Source organism: Colius striatus, chromosome 20 (genome assembly GCF_028858725.1).
Source record: "Colius striatus isolate bColStr4 chromosome 20, bColStr4.1.hap1, whole genome shotgun sequence".
Classification (NCBI taxonomy): domain Eukaryota; kingdom Metazoa; phylum Chordata; class Aves; order Coliiformes; family Coliidae; genus Colius; species Colius striatus.
The window spans coordinates 1864054-1884070 of record NC_084778.1 but is presented as its reverse complement, the minus strand read 5'-3'; the positions used below and the strand labels follow the sequence as shown (position 1 = coordinate 1884070).

Genomic DNA, 20017 nt, shown 5'->3' with positions numbered 1-20017 from the left:
ATTGGGACTGTACTGAGACAGATAAAGAGCCACAGTCCTGTATGCTGAGTCTGGGGAGATGGGAGCTGCTCCTGCCCATTCTCTGCACACTTCTCTGGGGCAGATTTTTGATTACTGAGTCTTCATCTTGCCTCTGTGCTTTGTCTTTCCCAGGCTTTGTTCCAGTTATCCCCAGAAGCTGCTGGTTCCTGTCTGGATCACCGATAAGGAGTTAGAGAACGTGGCTTCGTTTAGGTCATGGAAAAGGATCCCTGTGGTGGTGTACAGGTAACCACAAACCCAAAGCACTTCCTTTTGCCTCCTGCCTGAAAACATGCTTCTCTCAGGGCTTCTCCTCCCAGCACAAACATCAGCCTTTCTGGGCACCCAGTCTGGGACAACAGCACAGAGTGTTGTCCAGAACAACAGTGTTCAGGAACTGCTGCTTTTTCCTCTGAAGATGTGGCTGACTTTCCTGCTATGGGAGATGCAGAAAGAACACTGTCACATTAAGGTTCTCTTTCTTTTGAGCTGCCAAACATTTCACAGATCAGTACTTGTCTAGCTACTGCTTAGAAAAGAAACCTTGGCCAAACTGAGCCTGCTGTGTGGCCTTGCTCTCAACTGCTGCCCAGGCCTGGATGTACTTTTTAATACCCAAGTGCAAATCTCTTCTGTTTCCATCAAGTTCTGAGAATTTGTGACAACATTTAGGTAACAGAACAAGAGGTTTGCAGGTGCCTGAGCTTTTCTGATTCAATAGCTTATCATTATTCCCTGGTCAGGCTTCCCAAAACAACCTATACAGGGGTTTACAGGAGGCTCAGCAGCAAATACAGCAGGGCTCTTCAGGGTAGGGGGTGGTTTCTCATGCAGCCTGTCAGCTGGGAGACTGACATGTCTGAAACAAATGGGAGGCATGTTGTAGAATTGTGGTTTCTAAGCCTTAGACTCTGTGTCAGCAAATTACTACATCCAAATGTAAAAAGCTTTTGTGAATATCACAAAGGACAGCTCTGGGAAACACAAAAGCCAGGAAACTAAACCATTGCTGGAACTCCACACCTTCATGTTTCATGGTTTGCTGTTCTGCACTGTGCCTGGCCAGCATCTGGAAGAAGTAAATTCTACAGCAGAGCAATAAGAAGTGCTCCTCACATGGAGCCTTTCCCTCTTGGTAGCCAAGTCTGCTAAGGAGTTAATTTGTGATTTACTTTTGCTAAAAATGGGCTGGTGCTGGAGTGTCCCAGTGTGCCTCCCCCCCTGAGGGCAAGGCCCTGGCTTTTTGCTACTCTCACAATTATTTTGTTCTTTGCTTTATGGTATCTCTGTAATGGCACCTGGTAATTTACAAGCTGAGCTGCAACCCTTTGCAGCCTGGAATCAGATTAGAAGATGCTGATGAGGGATGTTCCAGGATAAGACAAGTGCTTGCTCATATGTGTCTCAATTTCATGCACTCTTTATTTAGCCTTTGCCCTCAAAATGGAAGGCTTTTGGCCAAGGAGGGTCTGTGAGGGTCATGGCTGCTTCTGGAGTGCCTTGTGGTGCTTGGAAGGGGAAGAAATGAGAAGCCTTACACAGCTCCTCCTCACTCATAGTTCAGGAGAGGGTGGACAAGTGGGTTCAGGTGCAGCCAGTCCAGGGAGTCTGTAAGCACAGGATTGTTTGGTAGAGTTTGTTGAGTCAGATCTGTAAAATATGACACCAAAGGTACCACATTATCAGTTTGCCTTATAAAAAGGTAAAATTTGGCTTTTAGGCAAAGCAGAGATTCAAGTCTCCGTCTCCAGGTCCTCAGTGGAGATGGGGGAGAGGTGCAGGAGCCTCCAGGTCACTTCTGAAACAGCTCAAAGGATGCAATTAATTATTCAGGTGCCTGGAGAGGCAGGCAGGCAGGCAGTGTGTGCCAGCCACTCCTCCTTATGCCTCTGTCTGCACAGCCACCTTCAGAAGACCTTGGCTCTGTGTTAGCAAGAGAGCTCCTCACAGACACTCAGCATCACCTTTGCCTGTGTTCCTGCTGCAGTGGTTGTCAGGGAAGCAGCAGGCAAACAGTGAACATTGCTCCAGTGTCGTGACTGAGTGCTCAGTCTCAGCCTTGCAGGTCATCCCAGAGTGAGCCAGGAGCTTAGCCCAGAGACTTGGGAAATGAAAGCTCTTGCATATGTGCATCTCACTCGAGAACCTTTAGGTGACAGCTCTGTAAACCCTCCCTTATCTCTTTCTTATGCTTTAGGCTGAGCTGCTTGGCTTTGCATTGGGATGGGCAATCTTACAGCCAGAAAATAACAGAGAGGGGCCTTCAGAGATGTTAGCTGATGCTTCCTGGGTGGTTGTTATGGGTTCAATGCATGTATTAACAGCATCAGATGTGCTCTAGCCTTGTGCTCTGAATGAATCTGAGAGTAAAAGCTCAACAGTAGACTATAAAGGCACCTCATACTCCAGCTTTCAATTCTGAAAGGGTCTCAAGTCATTAAGACTTAACTGAAGATGCCCAAGAAATCATTTTACCCACAGAAGTTAAAATGCTGTGGCACCTTCTGCCATTCCAGTTCAAGAAAGGAGTTTTCTTCTTTGAGGAAAACCTCCACAAGAGTCCCCAGTAAGAAAAGGCCTGAAATGCCTCCTGGGCCTGTGCTGGGGAGATCAGCAGGGGAGCAGAGTCGAGCTACAGCTGCTCCCCTGACCTGGGAAGCTCGTTGTCATCTCTGTTGTGGATTTGGTTCTTCTGATGGCACCTGCTACACTTTCTGCTTGCTGGTGACTTCATGCTCATCATTGCTGGCCATATTTCCTTGTGTTGATTGGCATGTCATCATATCTCTTGAAGCTGGCCTCCAAGGCCATCCCCTGCTCGGTGTTTGTTGCAGTGCTGAGAGGTTTGTGCTACCAAGAAGTTTTGAGTTGATTATGACTCTTTGGCAGTGATTTCAGTGTTATATTGTCAGTGCACTTCAAGTAGCCTACACAGCTAAATTCTTCTTCCACCCTCTGCAGCCCAAAGCAGTGTCATCACATCCAAACAGCCCGTTGGGAGCAGCCCCTGGCACAGCACCTGCATTTCCCAAAAACGTGCCCAGGCCTTGTCTGGGAAAGTGCTGCTTGGCACAGGCCACAAACTGTGGGTGTGCCAACAAACAAGCTTGGATGATCACAGGCCGGCACTTCAGTCCACACCTTGGCTCTGTTTCATTTACTCACATAAACAAAGCCTTTGCTGCTGTCTGCATTAACCATCCTTCAGTGATCCCGAAGACAGGAACAGATCCACTGGGAGGGACTGCTCTGTGAGCCACCTTGCCAAACAAAACAGCAGCAGGGGAGGGCACTGAGGGGAAAAAGATCTCATGGTGTTTTGACTTAGCTGACCATGTGCAAGTGTCCAGTTTAAAGTCCTCATCGGCGTTACCTGAGGTGTCATTAAGGGTGCCACGTTTTCTGTGCTTATTGGTACGTTGCCTCAGCAGAACAAGGGGATCTCCTTGTCTGAGAAGCAAAATCACTCCTGCAAGCTGCAGTAGCTGCTGGTGAGGTGCTGTGCACCACTGCTAGGAGTTCAAAGCCTCAATGCCTTTTCTGATAGCGTGGACAGGCACTGTCATCCTTTGCAGAACAGCACAATCCCTCATGGGAGTGAGAGAGAGAGATACCTTCGAGAGCGCTGCTAACAGCCCCCACTAGCAGCTGAACAGCCTTTGGGTGATGGGTTGGGGCTCCTGCCTTTAGGATCTGGGGTATTACATCCCCTACTTTTGTCACCAGTGCAGCTTTTTCAGAGGTACTGACCTACAAACAAACAAGGTCATACCTGGATGTGGCTTTTCTACATCTCTGAGGGGTTTTCCAGTTTATTATCCTGTCTCACTGGGCCAACCATGCAGGTGTTCTTTCCTGCTGCAGATTTGGAGCAGCCAGGCTCTGGATTTCCTACAGCAGTTACTCAGGAGGTGTGGCTGTGCCTGGTGAGGCTCAGGCTGCAGGGGAAGCCTCAGTGGGCTCTCGCTTGCTTTGCAGACACGTGCGCAACGGGGCGGTGATCGCCCGCTGCAGCCAGCCCGAGATCAGCTGGTGGGGCTGGCGCAACGCTGACGACGAGTATCTCGTGACATCCATTGCCAAAGCCTGTGCCTTGAACCCTGGAGTGAGGGTGGCTGCTGGGGTGGCCCACAACGGGGGCAGCGACGGCAGCGAGGCCTGTGACACCGACTTCGGTGAGACATTTGCTCCCTTCCCCTGTGCCCGGGCCGTGGGAGGGATTTAGTGCTTCCTACACCCTGCTGCTGCTGTTGCAGCGACAGGTTCAGCCCAGCTATCCAGATGGGTAATCAAGGCCTGCCATGCCTCGGTGGAGGTGTGTGGCTTGTTGGTGGCCGGTGTTGGGTGGCCCCAGAGGCTGGTTGTGGGAGGGCAGGAGGTGCTGGGGGCTCAGCCTGTGCTGCCTCCGCAGACTCGTCGCTGACTGCGTGCTCAGGAGTGGAGAATGCAGGAACCCCTCAGAAGCTGCTGATTCTGGATGCCAGGTCCTACACTGCAGCTGTGGCCAACAGAGCAAAGGGAGGCGGCTGCGAATGTGAAGGTACAGAGCGCCAAGGACATGCAGAACATCTTCCTCTTGGACCTGCTCTCTCGAGAGGGTCCCAGAGTGCAGCTGGAGGGCGGGTCAGCATTTTATACCAGTCTCTGGGAGTGTGTTCCCCTTCTTGCTTCTGCAAAGTTGATTATTCCAGATCTATTGCTGCTGGCCCCAATGCTTTGGTGATAAAACTGCCTGCCTGGAGCCCAGGAGTGATGCTGTGTGCACACAGCTAAACTAAGCACATGGAGGCAGTTGCTGCAGTGACATCAGCCTTCTCTGAATGTTTCTGTCTCTCTTGTGCTCAGAGTATTACCCGAACTGCGAGGTTGTGTTCATGGGCATGGCCAACATCCACTCCATCAGGAACAGCTTCCAGTATCTGCGTGCTGTGTGCAGTCAGGTGCCAGACCCCAGCAAGTAAGTGACTCTTCTCTAGCTGAGTTTGACACCATTATCTGTCAGTGTCCTCAGGGGTTTTCCCTCCCTGTTCCTTTTTCCCTATCCCAGGCTTCTACCCCAGAGCAATGGAGGGATGGGAAAGCGCTGGAGCGCTGCTTATTTTGATCCCTGGTAATGCAGAAGGGGTTGCAGCACTGCCTCAGTGTGTGTCCTCTGAGGGTTCCTAAAATGGAGCAGTATCTGGGCAAAACTGAGATGAGGGGTTGGAGTCTTTGCATTATTTCCAGGCTGGCTGGCTCCTCTTGGGTGGGTTTTAGAATGTCCTGATTTTCACTCAGGGCTCCAGAAAACACTGAGGGCCTTTTTTCCCCTTTTTTTTCACTGAAGAGCTAAGCAACTATTTTCTTGTGTGGTTTTTTGTGTACACTTTCTAGCTGGCTTTCAGCCCTGGAGAGTACCAAGTGGCTGCAGCACCTCTCTGTCATGCTGAAGGCAGCAGTGCTGGTCTCCAGTGCTGTTGACAGAGAAGGGCGCCCGGTGCTGGTCCATTGCTCGGACGGCTGGGACAGGACCCCGCAGATTGTGGCACTGGCAAAGATCCTGCTGGACCCTTACTACAGGACCATGGAGGTATGAGTTGTGCTACACTGCTGGTTTGTGTCTGTTAAAAGGCAGCTGAGTCTCTGGAGGGAGGCACAGGATTGCATTTGGCAATAAGCTTCGTGGTGTTTCAGAGCTGCTGTTGTGGGTGTTGGGTTTTCCATGTTCTCTTCTTGCCTGGTTTTGGTGAATTGTACCTGAGGACTGCTCAGTTTGAAGTACTGTGGTAAATAACCTCTCGTGGTCAAGGTTCAGCTCCTTCCTTACTCTTAACTGTATATTACTCTATAGAAATAACAGCTGTTGGTTTCTCTTTGGAAACCTCTTGCATTGACATCTGCTCCCAAACCTGACTCCTTTCCAGCCCTTCAGAAGTCTTGAGTTTGCCTGTCCCTTGTGGGGGTACATGCCCACAGCAAAGTATCTGCACTTACTTTATTCCTTGATTCACAGGGCTTCCAGGTGCTTGTTGAGTCAGATTGGCTGGATTTTGGTCACAAGTTTGGCGATCGCTGTGGTCACCAGGAGAAGGTGGAAGATCAGAATGAGCAGTGCCCAGTTTTCCTCCAGTGGCTGGATGCTGTTCATCAGCTTCTGAAGCAATTTCCCTGCCTCTTTGAATTTAATGAAGCTTTTTTGGTAAGAAATACCAAAAACCTCTTTGTCCCTTGCCAGATGTGAGCAGAGGGAAGGCCATGAGATTTTTACAGTTAAATAAACCCCCCAAAATTGTGTTCTTTATAAATGAAGTGTCTGAGTAGTGGTTGGTCTCTGCTGGCATTACCCACGTGTGCTCCCTGTGTGGGTCCAGCCCTGGTGGTATTTTGGCCTGGTTCTGTACATGTGGTGCTTCTGTTAGCTGCTGGCAACTTCCTCCTCCTCCCAGTGGGTTCTGCAGGCTTGGAGCACCTGGCAGATTGCACAGTGGTGAAGGGTTTATGTTTTCTGGGTGCTTTGAGTCATTTCTTCCCCAGGTCCTTTCCCATCTCAGTGAATTCAGATACCAGCAGCAGCTGGTATTTGTTTAAAAAAGTAAGGAAATGATAGCTGTTAATCTCTGTCTTACCAAATGGTACAACTTATGGTTGTAGAGTGATGGGTGCAGTACCAGCTGGCTGCTGCTTTTGCTTAAGTTAAAGGGATTGCTGATGTGATCCCCTGTCTGTCCCACCCTCTGTGGAGCTGAGGACAGCAGGAGGGTCACCGCCTGGGTAGGAAGTGTGTGTTATCCCAGAGGACTGGAAGAGGTTTTCCCCTGTAGCAGGAGACACCATTTCCCAACAGCCTCAACAGTTGTTCTGCTTGTGATGCTGCAGGTGAAGCTGGTGCAGCACACGTATTCCTGCCTCTACGGCACCTTCCTTGGCAACAGCCCCTGCGAGCGAGAGATGCACAACATCTCCAAGCGAACCTGCTCCGTCTGGTCCCTCCTGCGGGCTGGCAACAAGAACTTCCACAATCTTCTCTACATGCCAGGGTCTGAGCAGGTCAGTAGAGCTCCTGGCTCAGCTTTTGGGGCAGGCACCAGGGACAGTGTGGGGAGAGGTTTGGAAGGGTTTTCCTTTTGTGTTGTTCTCTGATACGAGCGGTTGTTGCAGGTGCTGCATCCCGTGTGCCACGTGCGAGCGCTGCACGTCTGGACAGCAGTGTATCTCCCAGCTTCCTCCCCACATCCTCTGGGACAGGATGATATGGACATTTACTTGCCCCCTGGATCTCAGAGCCAGGAGTTCAGTGGCAGGTGTTTAGACAGGTAAGAGCCTAGAGCTGCTGGCCCAGGCTTCCATCTACCCACAAGCCACCTTTTCTTCCTTTTGTCTGTTGTTCTTCTCTTTCCTGTGGTGAGTGAGAGCTCTCTGGCATCTAGGACAAGAGGAACTGGCCCCAGGTTGCCCCTGGGGAGGTTGAGATTGGAGCTGAGGCAGAACTGTTTCCCTGAGAGGGGTGTCAGCCCCTGTGCCAGGCTGCCCAGGGAGCTGGGGCAGTGCCCAGCCCTGGAGGGATCCCAGAGCCAAGGAGCTGAGGTGCTGAGGGCTGTGGGTCAGTGCTGGGCTGGGCAGGATGAGGGCAGGGCTGGGACTGCAGCAGCTTCAGGGGCTTTAACAACCCAAATGACTCTGTGATTGTCCCAGCCACTTGGAGAAGAATATGTGCAGCTCCCTGCTGTGCCCAGGCCAGCAGGCTGCAGAGGCTGTGGTGTTGTGCATTTCAGCTCGTGCCACTGACCACCCTTCCCCACCCACCCCACGATGTGTAATTAGCAGCACTTCCCACATCTCAGCTTTGACTGAGGTGAGGGAGGTTTCAGGAGTTGAGATTTGCTCTGCTTTTGGGTTCCAGACTACCGAAGACGAGATCTATGGACGACCTGCTCTCAGCCTGTGACTCCAGCAGCCCCCTGACCCGCACGTCCAGTGACCCCAACCTCAACAACCACTGTCAGGAGGTGCGGGTGGGCCTGGAAACCCGGCACGCGGCTGCTGAGGGGGCTGAGCTGCACCTGAGCGAAGGCAGCGCCGTGGCTGCAGGAGAGACGAGGCGGGTGGAGCAGCAAGAGGAGGACACTCCCCTGCAACCCAGCAGCACAGGTAGCAGCCGTGCTGAGCAACTGAGCAGCTGGGCTTCTGTGCCACACAGCAGTGTCTCTGTGGAGGCAGGAACGGGAAACGGAACATCTGCAGAGGAAGGGGATGGCACGTGTCCAGCTCCAAATCCTTCTGGACAGGAAAATGTTGACAGGGTTTCCAGCAGTCCTGGAAAGCAGTTGGAATCTTGTCCCCAGGAACCTTTGAAGGCTACTGGTGTGGTGTCCAATGGAGAAGGCTGTCCCAAGAGAAGCACTACCTGCCAAAACATTCCCAGCCAGGAGTCCCTGGCACCGAGTGCCCCTTGTCAGGACATCCCAGGCCCTGCCCAGGCCACCCTGTGCCCGGGTGCAGACAGCAGGGCCGTGGGACGGAGCGTGCCCTGCGAGGAGCCCGGCCGGCTGGGCAGAGCCCCGCTGGAGCAGTGGCGCAAGCCCATTTCCCAGAGCCAAAGCAGCGAGTTCTCCCTCCTGGGATCCAACTGGGACAGCTTTCAAGGCACGGTGACATCGCTCCCCAACGGGGATCCAGCACCCAGACACCTCCTTTCCTACGGCTGCTGTAGCAAGAGGTCGAGCAGCAGACCTCTGCGGGCGCCAGGCCTGTGCCTCAGTGGCAGGGAAGCTGCAAAGGCCTCCGGCTGCTCTGGCCACGGCAGCACGCGTTTTACAGGCCCTGCGGGGAAGCCCGGCCGTTCCTGGCTCCCCTGCCACCCCAAGCAAGCATCCGCTCCCAAGCACATGCCACCAAAATGTCCTTCTCCTGTGCCTCCTCTCTACCTGGACGACGACGGGCTGCCCTTCCCCACGGACGTGATCCAGCACAGGCTGCGGCAGATCGAGGCCAGCTACAAGCAGGAGGTGGAGCAGCTGCGCAGGCAGGTGCGGGAGCTGCAGCTGCGCCTGGACATCCGCCACTTCTGCGCCCCCCCGGCCGAGCCCCCCATGGACTACGAGGATGATTTTGTGAGTAGCTGCCCCCCAACACCCCAACTCCCAGCAGCAGTGATCCCCACAGCCCCCCTCACATCACCAGCCCTTCAGCTTTTACTTTTGGAGGGGTTGGTTAACATTGTTCCCGAGGAAACCGTCAGCCCTGTTCCCCTCCTGTCCATGGGCTGTGTCCCCGTGCCGCCCAGAGGACCAAGCCTACGTGGTCTTGAGTGCTTTAGCCCCTGGTGTGGGAGCTGTGGAGCCCCCTCACAAGCCCTGAGCGTGGCTGGGGCAGGGCAGGCCCGTGACACTGCGACTGGGGCAGCTGAGGGGGTGTGTGACTTGGTCCCTTTTTGCAGACATGTTTGAAGGAATCGGATGGCAGCGACACAGAGGATTTCTGTTCTGATCATAGTGAAGATTGCCTGTCAGAAGCGAGCTGGGAGCCTGTTGATAAGAAGGAGACTGAGGTAGGTGTCATGTCAGGGCAGCTGCAATGCAGCAGGAATGTTTCTTTGCAGCTAACTCTGGTGGTCTGGAAGCAAGGCAGAGAGCAGCCACCCCTGTCCTTTAACACATCCTCTGCTGCTGTGTGTGATAGAAGGGGACCTATGGGGTGGGCTTGCTCTGAGAGAGCCTCTTGTGGTCCAAAGCCACATCTCAAGCTGCTCTGGGGCAACGAGAGCTGGTTGTTGTGGTGTTCCAAAGCCCGAGCTGATGAGGACTGGTGTCTGCCCTAGGTCACGCGCTGGGTTCCGGACCACATGGCCTCGCACTGCTTCAACTGCGACTGTGAGTTCTGGCTGGCCAAGCGAAGGCATCACTGCAGGTAAACAACATCAGTGCTGTGCTCCCCCTGTGTCTCACAAAATGCCTGTCTCTGATGGTTTGTTCCTTCTAGCTCCTAGGAGGAAGTTTTAGGTCTTCCCTTTATTTGCCAGGCCTCCCAAATTCCCTGCACATTGCCACTCTACATTGTTCCCGTTCCTTTTTCTTACCCTCCTCCTGAGAAGTCATGCCCAGTAGTCCCTCCTTAGTGCCAACCAGTTAGCTTGCACTGGAGACCACAGTGTATAGTTTAAGCAGCATGTTGACAGTTTATTACCAAGGCAGATGCTTTACCCCTGAGCAGGATCCTTTGTGCTTGCTCAAGTTGTGCTGTGGTGTTTCCAGCTCTCTTCTCACTGCTTTTCTTGCTCCTTGACAGGAACTGTGGGAACGTCTTTTGTGCTGGTTGCTGCCACCTGAAGCTGCCCATCCCTGACCAGCAGTTGTATGACCCTGTCCTCGTTTGTAACTCCTGTTATGACCACATCCAAGTGTCTCGTGCCAGGGAGCTCATGAGCCAACACCTGAAGAAACCCATCGCCACAGCTTCCAGCTGAATGCCACACAAGGGACCTGTCTAAGCCCAGCCTTTTTCTCTCATGGGTTTGAAGGGTGACTCTGCCTCCCCAGTAATTTGAAGGCCTTTGGTGCAACATTTGAACACCAAGCTCAAATGCACTGGCTTCAGCAGGCTTACTCACAGCCTGGAGCAGAGGAGCTCGGATTAGAGAGCGTGATGTGTGTCCTCACCCTGCTACAGGTGGGCCTGCACATTGGAGTCTGACGACCTAGGGCTAAGGAGGAGATTGCAACCTCTTTCTTTTGTGGTCTGGAAAGCAACATTTTCACAGATACTGCCTGTGCAAAGTACCCCCAGAGCAAGAGAAAGGCACCTTTAGAATCGACTCCTCCTAGGAAGGCAGGCTCTGTAGGAGAAGGAAGAGAGCAAGCTCTGGGTGGTACCATGTGCTTTGCAAGGGCCTCAGCCTGGAGCAGCTCTGTAGATTCTCTTTCCATGAGTGTGATTTGCGATCAGCTTGGTGGACAAGACTCATTTAGCCATCACTAACTGGTTTTGTTTCTCTTGTGCATTGAAGTCGGCTGTGGCTGAGGCGGGGTCAAGCAGCCTCTGTCCGTCTGTGGGCCTGGCGAGCGCTGGGCTCTGCCCCCAGCCCCCTCCTGGCAGGGAGAGGGGAGGTTGGCTTCACCTCTGCTCTGCTCGTCTGCTTCCTCTGTGGTCGTGTCACAGCCTGGTGCTAAGACAGGAATGGCACCCTGATCCTCTCCTGGCATGGAAACAGAACTCGTGTTCCTGTGTTGCTCCTCCTCCCCTTTTTCTGCCCTCAGCTCTCCACTTCCTACTGCTCTTTATCCTGAAAACTTGATACCTTGAGGGTATAGGCCATAACGTGTTGTTTTACCTCCTGGAATGTGCTGTCTGGTGTATGTGAGGGTTTCAGTCCAAATGCTGCTATATATTTCTGTGCACTTAATGTAACCCGAAGAAGGGAGAATGAAGCATCGATACCAAAACAGGGCTGGGGAAGGACAGTGGCTGACACAGACACTACAGCCTGTGCTTCTGGCTTCGGGGTGTACAGCCCAGCTGCAGTGATCAACGTGACGTGTGGCATCTGCTCAGTGGTGGAAACAAGCGCTCTGACTTGCCCCAGTGCTACCTAAAATGCCTCTTGAGTTTGACTTCATTTGTCCCCTGTACAGTGGTCTAAGTTCAGAGTTGCCAACTTGTAACTTCCTCTCTTATTTCTTCTTTAAAACTAGAGAGCAGGAATCCCAGCTCATTCTAAGGAAAAGGAACTGGGTTTAGAAAGAAAGTGGGCTTCAGGTGGCCTTCAATGCCTAGATCCCTCGGGGAGTATCCATCCTGCCTCCTTCCTAAGAAACCTGCAGACATTAGTGAGGAAGAGGAGTTTGGCAGTGGGGCACCTTTGCAGAAATGCAGCTTCTCTTTCCAGCTGAGTGAAAATGCACCTCTTGAGCTGAGACTGTGTGTGTGGGGAGGACCTGTGAGGATGGGTGGTCCACTAACGAGGCAAAATACTTCATGCTGTTGGTGATCTCCCAGATTCTTTGCTGAGGGTTTGTGCTGTCTGTGGGAGGGATGGGAATGGTGACCCCCATCCTGCACTCTGATGCATCAGCCTCTGGTTCTGCAAACCCCAGTAGTGTAAGTGACACTAGCATCGTCTGAAGGCCCTGTCCTTCCTTGGACTCTGCTTCTTTTCCATACTGGGAACAACCAATATGGCTTTGGGAAGAGAAAGCACCTTGCTTCAGGTTCTCCCCTGCCTTGGGCCTCGCAGTCATTGCCAGACATGGAAGAGTGACCGTGGGGCTGGCGGAAGGAAGCGGATTTGCTCCCGTTTTGCACGTGTTGGGATGGCTGCAGGCCGTGAGGAAGCCAGAACCTCGGTACTGCTGGCCCTCCTGTTCAGGCCGTTAGTCCAAACTGCTTTTAGCTCTCGTGAGTTTCAGCGTCACAATGTGCTGGCCAAAAACTCTAAAATCAGTTCGATCGCATTGTGACAAACCAAACGTGCTGTACAACTCCACACAGTCAAAATAAAACCTCTATATTAGTGCTGCTGTCTTTGGACCCGTTCTTTGGCTGTGCTGGATTCTTCCCCAGGCTGCTCTCGCTTGTTGCCTTTTCCCTTGGCTCAAGGGACGTTAGGAATGCAGTATCCCTTCTCGAGCTGAGAGGCTGGAGATGCAGCTGACACCAGCCCCTTCCAGCCTCTCCCATGAAGACTGGGTGAGCAGCTTATCCAAGGAAGAGCTGTGAGGTGGGGTTCAGTAACTCCTCACCACCCTGCCTGTGTTGTTTTTGGCCTGGGAGGCTGTGTGGATGTGCTCACACAGCATGAGGACGTGGGACATGGCAGCAGGTAAGTTACGGTTTGTGGTGGAGCTGGGGAGGCTCTTCCAGAGCAGGGACGTTCAAATGAAGCAGATCCCAGCTAAACAACTCCCACAGGTCAGGTCAGGGAGAAGTAAAGGCTGTGTTGTGTTAGAGATGTTGGGAGCAAGGTCGCTCATTGCTGCTGGATGACAAGAGGGGCCGTGGAGGAGCCGCCGCTGCCCGCCGCCATCAACCCCGACAGCTCCCGGCCAAGCCGTTCGCCCCCAGACCCACCCCAGGCACCACCCCCGGCCGCAGCCCCCTCCCCGCCCTCCTCCTCCGGCCCCGGGCCTCTCGGTGGGACACACTTCGCCCGTGTGTTTCATCTCCTTCCCGGGCACCGCGTCCGCCCGCGCTTGGGGCCGGAGCCCTGCGGCCTCGGCTGGCGGCGGGGCCGGGGCCAGCAGCAGGTTTCACCCGGCGGGTCCCTCAGGGGAGCGCTGCGAGCTGCCGGGGGCAGGCGCCGAGGGGAGGGCGGCAGCTGAGGGGACCGGAGCCTGAGGGGACGGGGAGCTGAGGGGATCGACAGCCTGAGGGGAAGGCGGCAGCTGAGGGGACTGAGGCAGACGGCGGGGCCGGGCCGGGCAGCGGCTCTGAGGGGCCGGTGGGGCAGAGGATGGACGGCAGCGCGTGGTGGGCCGGGCCGGGGCTGGCGCCTGGGAGAGCGGCCGTTGGACGACAAGCGGGCAGATGGAGGAGCTGCCCGCCGCCATCAACCCGCAGCACTTCCCAGCCAAGCTGTGGGGCTTGGCGAACAGCCCGCGGTGCCGTTCCGTGCAGTGGGACGACAGCGGTGAGGGGCTGCTCATCTACCAGCCTCAATTCGAGCACGAGGTGCTGGGCGCAGAGCCCGAGGGGCCGAGCAGCCAGGAGCTGCCAGGAGCTGCCAATGTCTTCAACACCAAAAGATTCAGGTCCATCTTACGGCAGCTCAACCTCTACGGCTTTCACATGACGGGAAAAACGTCGGAGCTCAAGTCTGACAGTGGCAGCAGCTCCACTGTGCACCACTTCCAAAGCCCCTTCTTCTGCCGTGACCGTCCTGACCTCCTCATCCATCTGAAGCCCCAGAGGAGCAACAGGAAGGCAAATCCATTTGCTGGTCTGCAGGCCCCCAGCAACATCCAGCAGGTCCCCAGCAACGTCCAGCAGGTCCCCAGCAACGTCCAGCAGGTCCCCTGCAACATCCAGCAGGTCCCCAGCAACGTCCAGGTATTGGCCCCCCAGCTGCTGCTGCCAGGGGTGCTCGTTACAGCCAACAGCCCAGGTGAGGTGGAGCCCGTGTGGGACTGTGGGGGGTTTGGGGAGCACTGGGTGCCATGGGCTCTGACAACAAGCACTGCCCTGAGGAAGGGGTTGACCTGTCCCCGTTGCTGGCCTCATTTTACCTGGAGTAGGTAAATGGTGGTTCTTCTTCACACGAGTAGATCTGTTGCTAGTGGGCACAGGCAGTGCGGTGCACATCTGTGTTTCATGCTACAATGCAACCCCTGTTGGGTCCTGTGCTCAGAACACACACACCCCCCATCTCTGTGGAGCTGGTACAGTGCTACCAGATGAATGTTACTCCTCCTTGCCCCTCAGTGGGGATGCTCAATCAGCTCATTCATTCAGTGTGAATCAATGGGTTGTGCAAAGTGACAGCTAGAGCATCCTGACAGTTCTGTGCAAAGGAGAAGAGACCTGGTAGTAAGATTTCTGTCACTCGTCTCCTGAAAAAGAATTACAATCTAGATGGTTTTTAAGGAGGATTGTGTGAGTAGGTGAACGGAATAGCTAAACAGAAAATAATGTTGTTAAAAAGCTTCACAACACGTTTTCTTTCTTTCTAACCCTCCTCTGAGCTTTCCAAGACAAGTCTGAGCTCTCAGAGGGTGATTCCACAAATAACAGATAAACAGGAGAGTGTTGTAGTTGACACTGTGGAAGGAAGATGTGAATATCTTGTTCAGCTGTGTGCTTAGTTTGGTTGGACTGTTGGCTGCTTCCAGATGAGCAGTTCTGCTTCCCATGGCTGTGGTCTTGTGTTAACCGTCACCTTCCTTGCAGCTGACACAGCAACTGTGTCAGTTCATCACAGGGATCTGAGGAGACATGAGGAGCTTGGCTGCTCTTGTGGATACTCTTAAATGTTTAAGGGACAGGCAACTTTTGCCATATGCTCCTTGCATCATAGAATGGTTTAGGTTGGAAGGGACCTTAAAGTTCCAACCCCCTGCCACAGGCAGGGCCACCTTTCCCTAGATAAGGTTGCTCAAAGCCTCATCCAGAAACACCTGCTTGACGCAGGAGATGGTCCCCACTCCACATTTCTATCAGTTACAGAGCATAGGCTGAATTTCATCATTTATTTAGATGTCTGTTTCTCAACTAGTCCCCCAGCCTTCATCTGCAGCCAAGGGAAGGAAATGGGTATCTTTATGTGGATCACATAGCTTTGGTTTAGAGTTTGTCTTGGGGTGAGATTACTCATGTCCTGAAAGTGCCTGTTTTGCAGTACTGACTGTAGAGGGGTTGAGGGAGACCAGGGTAGATTTAGAGATGAATACATAGATCTAACTGGATGACAGTGGTCTCTTTCACCAGAGTTATAAAAGCTTAAAGAATAAACACGCTCTGTCATACAGGTAAAGTCTTGTGTGGCAGGAGAGGAAGGGAAGAGCAGGATGAAAGAATAACAAATTTTGCAAGGTACAAAAATGAAGGTGTAACTCAAACTAAAACAGAGAAACTGATGGAACTGGAGGCTTTTGGAAACTCCAGTGAATTCATTAGTACTTCTGAGAAGATTAAGTTTGATGTTTCACTAGAGACTATTATAAATCTTTTGATTTTCACTGTCAGTTAAGCCCTGTCTCGGTGGTTTTACTTCTGTTCCTGTGTATCTTTTAATCTCTCCACTATCCTTTCTTCTGTGTATTATAACCTACAGAATGCTGGAAGCTTGCTTGCTCATCTGTCCACATGAGAAAGTCTGCCTTCCTTCATCTGGAGAGCACAGCACCAACATTAGCTTATCTGATAAGTGATAGTTCAGATATGGATTTGGTAAGGGGACTAAAGAATGTATTTTTCAGTCTTATTCTTGACTCTTTTCATTTGACATTTGAAGTCCCATTAAACTAAATCAAAGCAGAACTTTGTCAAAAGGTTTCTTTTTATGTATATCCAAACTTGTTTGTTAACTTCAAGGACCAAAAGATTTCCCTGGTTTTTCATTATGGATCTTATTGAAAAGACAGTAACATGAAAGGTGCTTATCTGGATCCCTTTTTCCCCACTAGCATTACACCATCATGATTTGAAGGATGTAGCTCTGTTCGCTTTCAGCTGCCTCCAAAACCTTTGGCAGCACTAGGACAGCATCAAAGAAACTCAGCGAGGTTTTATTGACAGAGAGGATCCTAATAATGAAAAATCAGTCGAGGAGACTATGTGAAAAATGTCAGTTATTGGTGCCACCTGACATGGCAAGTCCAGTCCTGCCTCTCAGAGACATCAGTGGCTGTAGGGTTTGCTCACCTGTGATAACCTTTCTGGTGAGGGGTAGCTTAGGAGCAGCCACGTTACTGTGAACGATACACCTTCTGTTGAGATCAATGGGGTGGGTTTTGTATGCAAGCCTTCAAATTCACATGGTCAAAAGGGGGATTCAGACACTAAAGAAGCAGCTGGAAACATCTGTTTTAACACAGCATGAACAGCACCGTATTTTCCCTTGAGAAAAGCAGACTAGATGCATTAGTAATGCACTTGTAAAACTAGTTGTAGGATTCAATCTTGCCTAAGATTCATCTGAATGTATAATACTTGGCTGTATATGCCTGGGCTTGTCACCTAGATGACATATATAGTCAGTAGAGAGAAACAGGCACCTCCCAGAGGTTGAGTCATCCCAACTTTCTTAGACATATGCCTTTGGAAGACAGTTCACTTCTTTCTGATGAGCCTGTTTGCTCATTGACTGTGCAGAGTCAGTAGCTGCTGGACGTCTGAGGATGTGTAGCAGCAAGGCAATGAATCCCACCTACATGAGTTCAAACAGTATGGTCTTTCCCCTTGACCTTGGGTATCACCTTCGTTTTGGGTGGTAAAGGATTGGAGCTTGCAGGGTTTCTCTCTTCAGGCCCATCCTGATGTGTCCATTGGTCTGGCAGGAGCAGGCACAGCTGCATTCCCTGATTTCTTGCACAGCTTTGAGTACTGTTGAGCCAGTTGCCTGATGAATTAACTGGCTTCTCTTAGGCAGAACCTTTGGATGTGACCTGGTAAGTTCACACTAAAAGGATGGTCTTAAGGTTCTTCCTTTGTATTTCCCATGCAGCGTGTGCTGCAGTGGAAGGGCAGATACTGGAGAGTCAGTCTCATGCCCTTTGACCCAGCTGAGAACACTTATTAATGTCTTTTGCTTTCTTAAATGATAGAGATGAGTGTTCCTTCAGTTTCCAACAGATCTTCAGAGAGATTGTGGTGGTTGTTGAAGCTTGGAAAAGATCTGCTGCTGGTCATAGTGGGTTTGCATTTATTCTGGGGGTTTGAGCTTTCCTGAGCTTGTGTGCAGTACTGGGACTGTGGAAAGCATCAAGTACAGATGTGAGCAGGTTGAGCTGTGAGCACGGAGGGGTTCTCATGTTACAGACTCTCTAGTCTTTGCATTAATGTACTTGTGAATAATTTCCTTGGGAAGTATTGATTTCTTTGTCACCTCTACATACATTTTCAGTATGTTTGAAATGCAGAAGTCCAACCCTTTTGGCAGAAACCAAACCTGTGTTGAGGCCCATCCATCTTTTTCTTGATTTCCTCAGTAAATATTCATTTATTCCATAAGATGCCATTCATCTCTGTCTCCTGAGTACTCAAATGAGATCTGTGTTCACTGCCAGTTATTTCATAACAGCTGGTGATAGAATATGCTTTAGCTGGTAATTTCTTCTGAGTATGACTAGATGGACTGCATGTTAGACAAAGGGGCTTAGAAAAGTCTTCTCTTTAATTACCAGGGTAGGACAAAAGCCTGTGAGTGAAGCAGGTATGTTTGTTGAATCATGATTCAATTTGAAGACTTTTTGTATTTGTATTTGTGTTCTTGCAGCTGCACCAGAGTGTTTTGTACCACCTGCCCACACATATCCCCTGACTGGCTGGGTCAGTCCCACGGCTTCCATGGCCACCCACAGCATCCCTTCCCAGGTGAGTGTGGCGTGCTGGCATCAGGTGAGAGCAGAGGAGGCTGTGTGAGTGAACAGTGGGTTTATGGATTCTGGGAGGAAGGGTATGCATTTGAAAATTGATCTGCTTGAGAGAGTGACAGTAATGTCATTTACAATCTATTTCAAAGAGCCACTGAACATTCAACAGGTAGGTTTCTAGCTCAAGTCAGGTTTCAGGGCAGCAGTGCAGTGGGTGTCCTCAGGGCTGTGGGGTTTTGAAGTTGGTTTTGCTTGACTTCATCAGAACCCATTTTTGTTAATGAGTCTTTTTAGTTTTGAAGAATTTCCTTCCCTGGACAACAAGAGATTCTGTAATACTGTGGCAATACTGGGAAACAACTGCTCTTCTCTTGTCCCAGACAGCTTTATGCTGTTTCATTTGAAGAATAACGACAGTGACTTTTGGAAGTGGCCCCACCTCAGAGGTGTTGAACCAAAGACAACTACATCACTTACTGTGAATGCTTTATATAGTTCTGGTGGAAACTGCACTTCATTTGGGGGGCCTGACGTACCCAATATCAGAAGATCTGTAGTACAAATGCAAAGGCTTCCTTTCCTATTACAGCATGATGCATGTACTTTCTTTTCCCCCCTCACAGAGTACAAGCAAAGCAAGTTATGCTTATGTGTGTTGAAAAAGAGTTGACCTACCCAAGCTTGATCATCCAGTTTCCTGTCTGGCAAATATCAACCTTTGTCTTTAATTCATGGGTTTTGTTGGGTTTTTTTTAGTATAAGCTTATCCACAGTGGCCAGGTTATGGCCAGCATAACATGTTGGTCTAAGGATATAAATAGCCAATGGCCAGTCATGCCAGTGGTGCTCTAGTACTGATTAGTCACACAAAGCATCTTTGTCCTCTTGTCTTCTTTTTCATCCAGGACATGAGGATCAGTATGACTGATGGCAAATCACAATCAAATAAGTCTCAGAAGGCTGAAACCAGTGTTTGGGACAGCAGGTCATTCCAAAGGAAGTTGTCAAGGGTGGTGGTGTGGCCAGATTGAAAGATAATGTAAATACACTTCCCAAAGGGTCTAGTAAAAAGCAGTTGTTTGGAGAAGTGAGCCCATGAGCAGCATGGGGAGTCAAAAGAGATTCAGGCCATTTACTAGTGGATGCTTTGATAATATGACTCTCACCAGGGAACTCCCAGTCAAAAGCTGCTGGTGCATCTGGGCATTGTCATTTGATCTGATGTGGCTTTCCTAGTAGGTCCCTGTTGATTCTGTTCCCTGATTGATTTGTCTATGGAAGTAGCTTTTAATTAACCATTACCTCAGCTAAAAGGTCTGAGGATAATCAGACACTAGGGACTAATCTGCCATAGTAGATCTCTTCCAAAATAAGATGGGGTTTTAGATGGTGCCTGAGTTTCTGTTCAACATCATTCTATAACTCATGTTTATCAGAAGAAATTGTCCTTTAACTCTTGAGTTATCTCCAGAAGAAACAGCAGTACAGGCACTCACTGCTCAAATGGGATTTCTCATTTCACTTGGGTGGGATTTGCTGCTTTTGCAAAACACTTCATTCTCTTCTCTCTGCTTTAAAGGTTCTTTGGTTTATGTGAGTTCTGCTAAAAACATTGTCATGGGATTGCTGGCTGTCCTGTCACCTTGTGATTTCAGGAGCATGCAGACCTGCTGTGTGATGGCAAAAGATTGTTTTGACAGTTGCCACCAAAGGTGAAGGTTCAGAGAAACGGTGAAGCCATTTCTGATAACCAGTTCTTGATCAGTACATGTGAGACCAGCACCTGTGAGACTCATGTGCACCAGTACACACCGAGACCTGCTGTGTGGGCAGGCACTCAGCATTTCATTTTGGTGTCTGTGTTGGAGCTGCTGTTCTCTTGTGCTCTCAAGTATCTTGATGCCTCCAGATTTGTTTTTAAACCTTGATATTTGTAGAATTGTTTCTAGAGCCCTGTGGAGTATCTGAATTGAGGTGCTTACCTGAGTTCCTTTCTC

The 20017-nt window shown here is 51.0% G+C and overlaps 1 protein-coding gene across 1 annotated transcript in view; it reads left to right on the top strand.

Moving 5' to 3' along the window:
* MTMR4 (myotubularin related protein 4) overlaps positions 1-12501 on the top strand; it is a 48625-nt gene extending 36124 nt beyond the window's left edge. Inside the window, exons 8-19 of the mRNA XM_062012483.1 lie at positions 154-267; positions 4000-4196; positions 4433-4561; positions 4867-4978; positions 5395-5590; positions 6014-6199; positions 6877-7047; positions 7159-7313; positions 7901-9110; positions 9437-9547; positions 9818-9906; positions 10285-12501. Coding sequence (XP_061868467.1) covers positions 154-267; positions 4000-4196; positions 4433-4561; positions 4867-4978; positions 5395-5590; positions 6014-6199; positions 6877-7047; positions 7159-7313; positions 7901-9110; positions 9437-9547; positions 9818-9906; positions 10285-10462 — 2848 coding nt within the window. The 3' untranslated portion in view covers positions 10463-12501. The remainder of the gene's footprint in view (positions 1-153; positions 268-3999; positions 4197-4432; positions 4562-4866; positions 4979-5394; positions 5591-6013; positions 6200-6876; positions 7048-7158; positions 7314-7900; positions 9111-9436; positions 9548-9817; positions 9907-10284) is intronic.
* The last annotated feature ends 7516 nt before the right edge of the window (positions 12502-20017 follow it).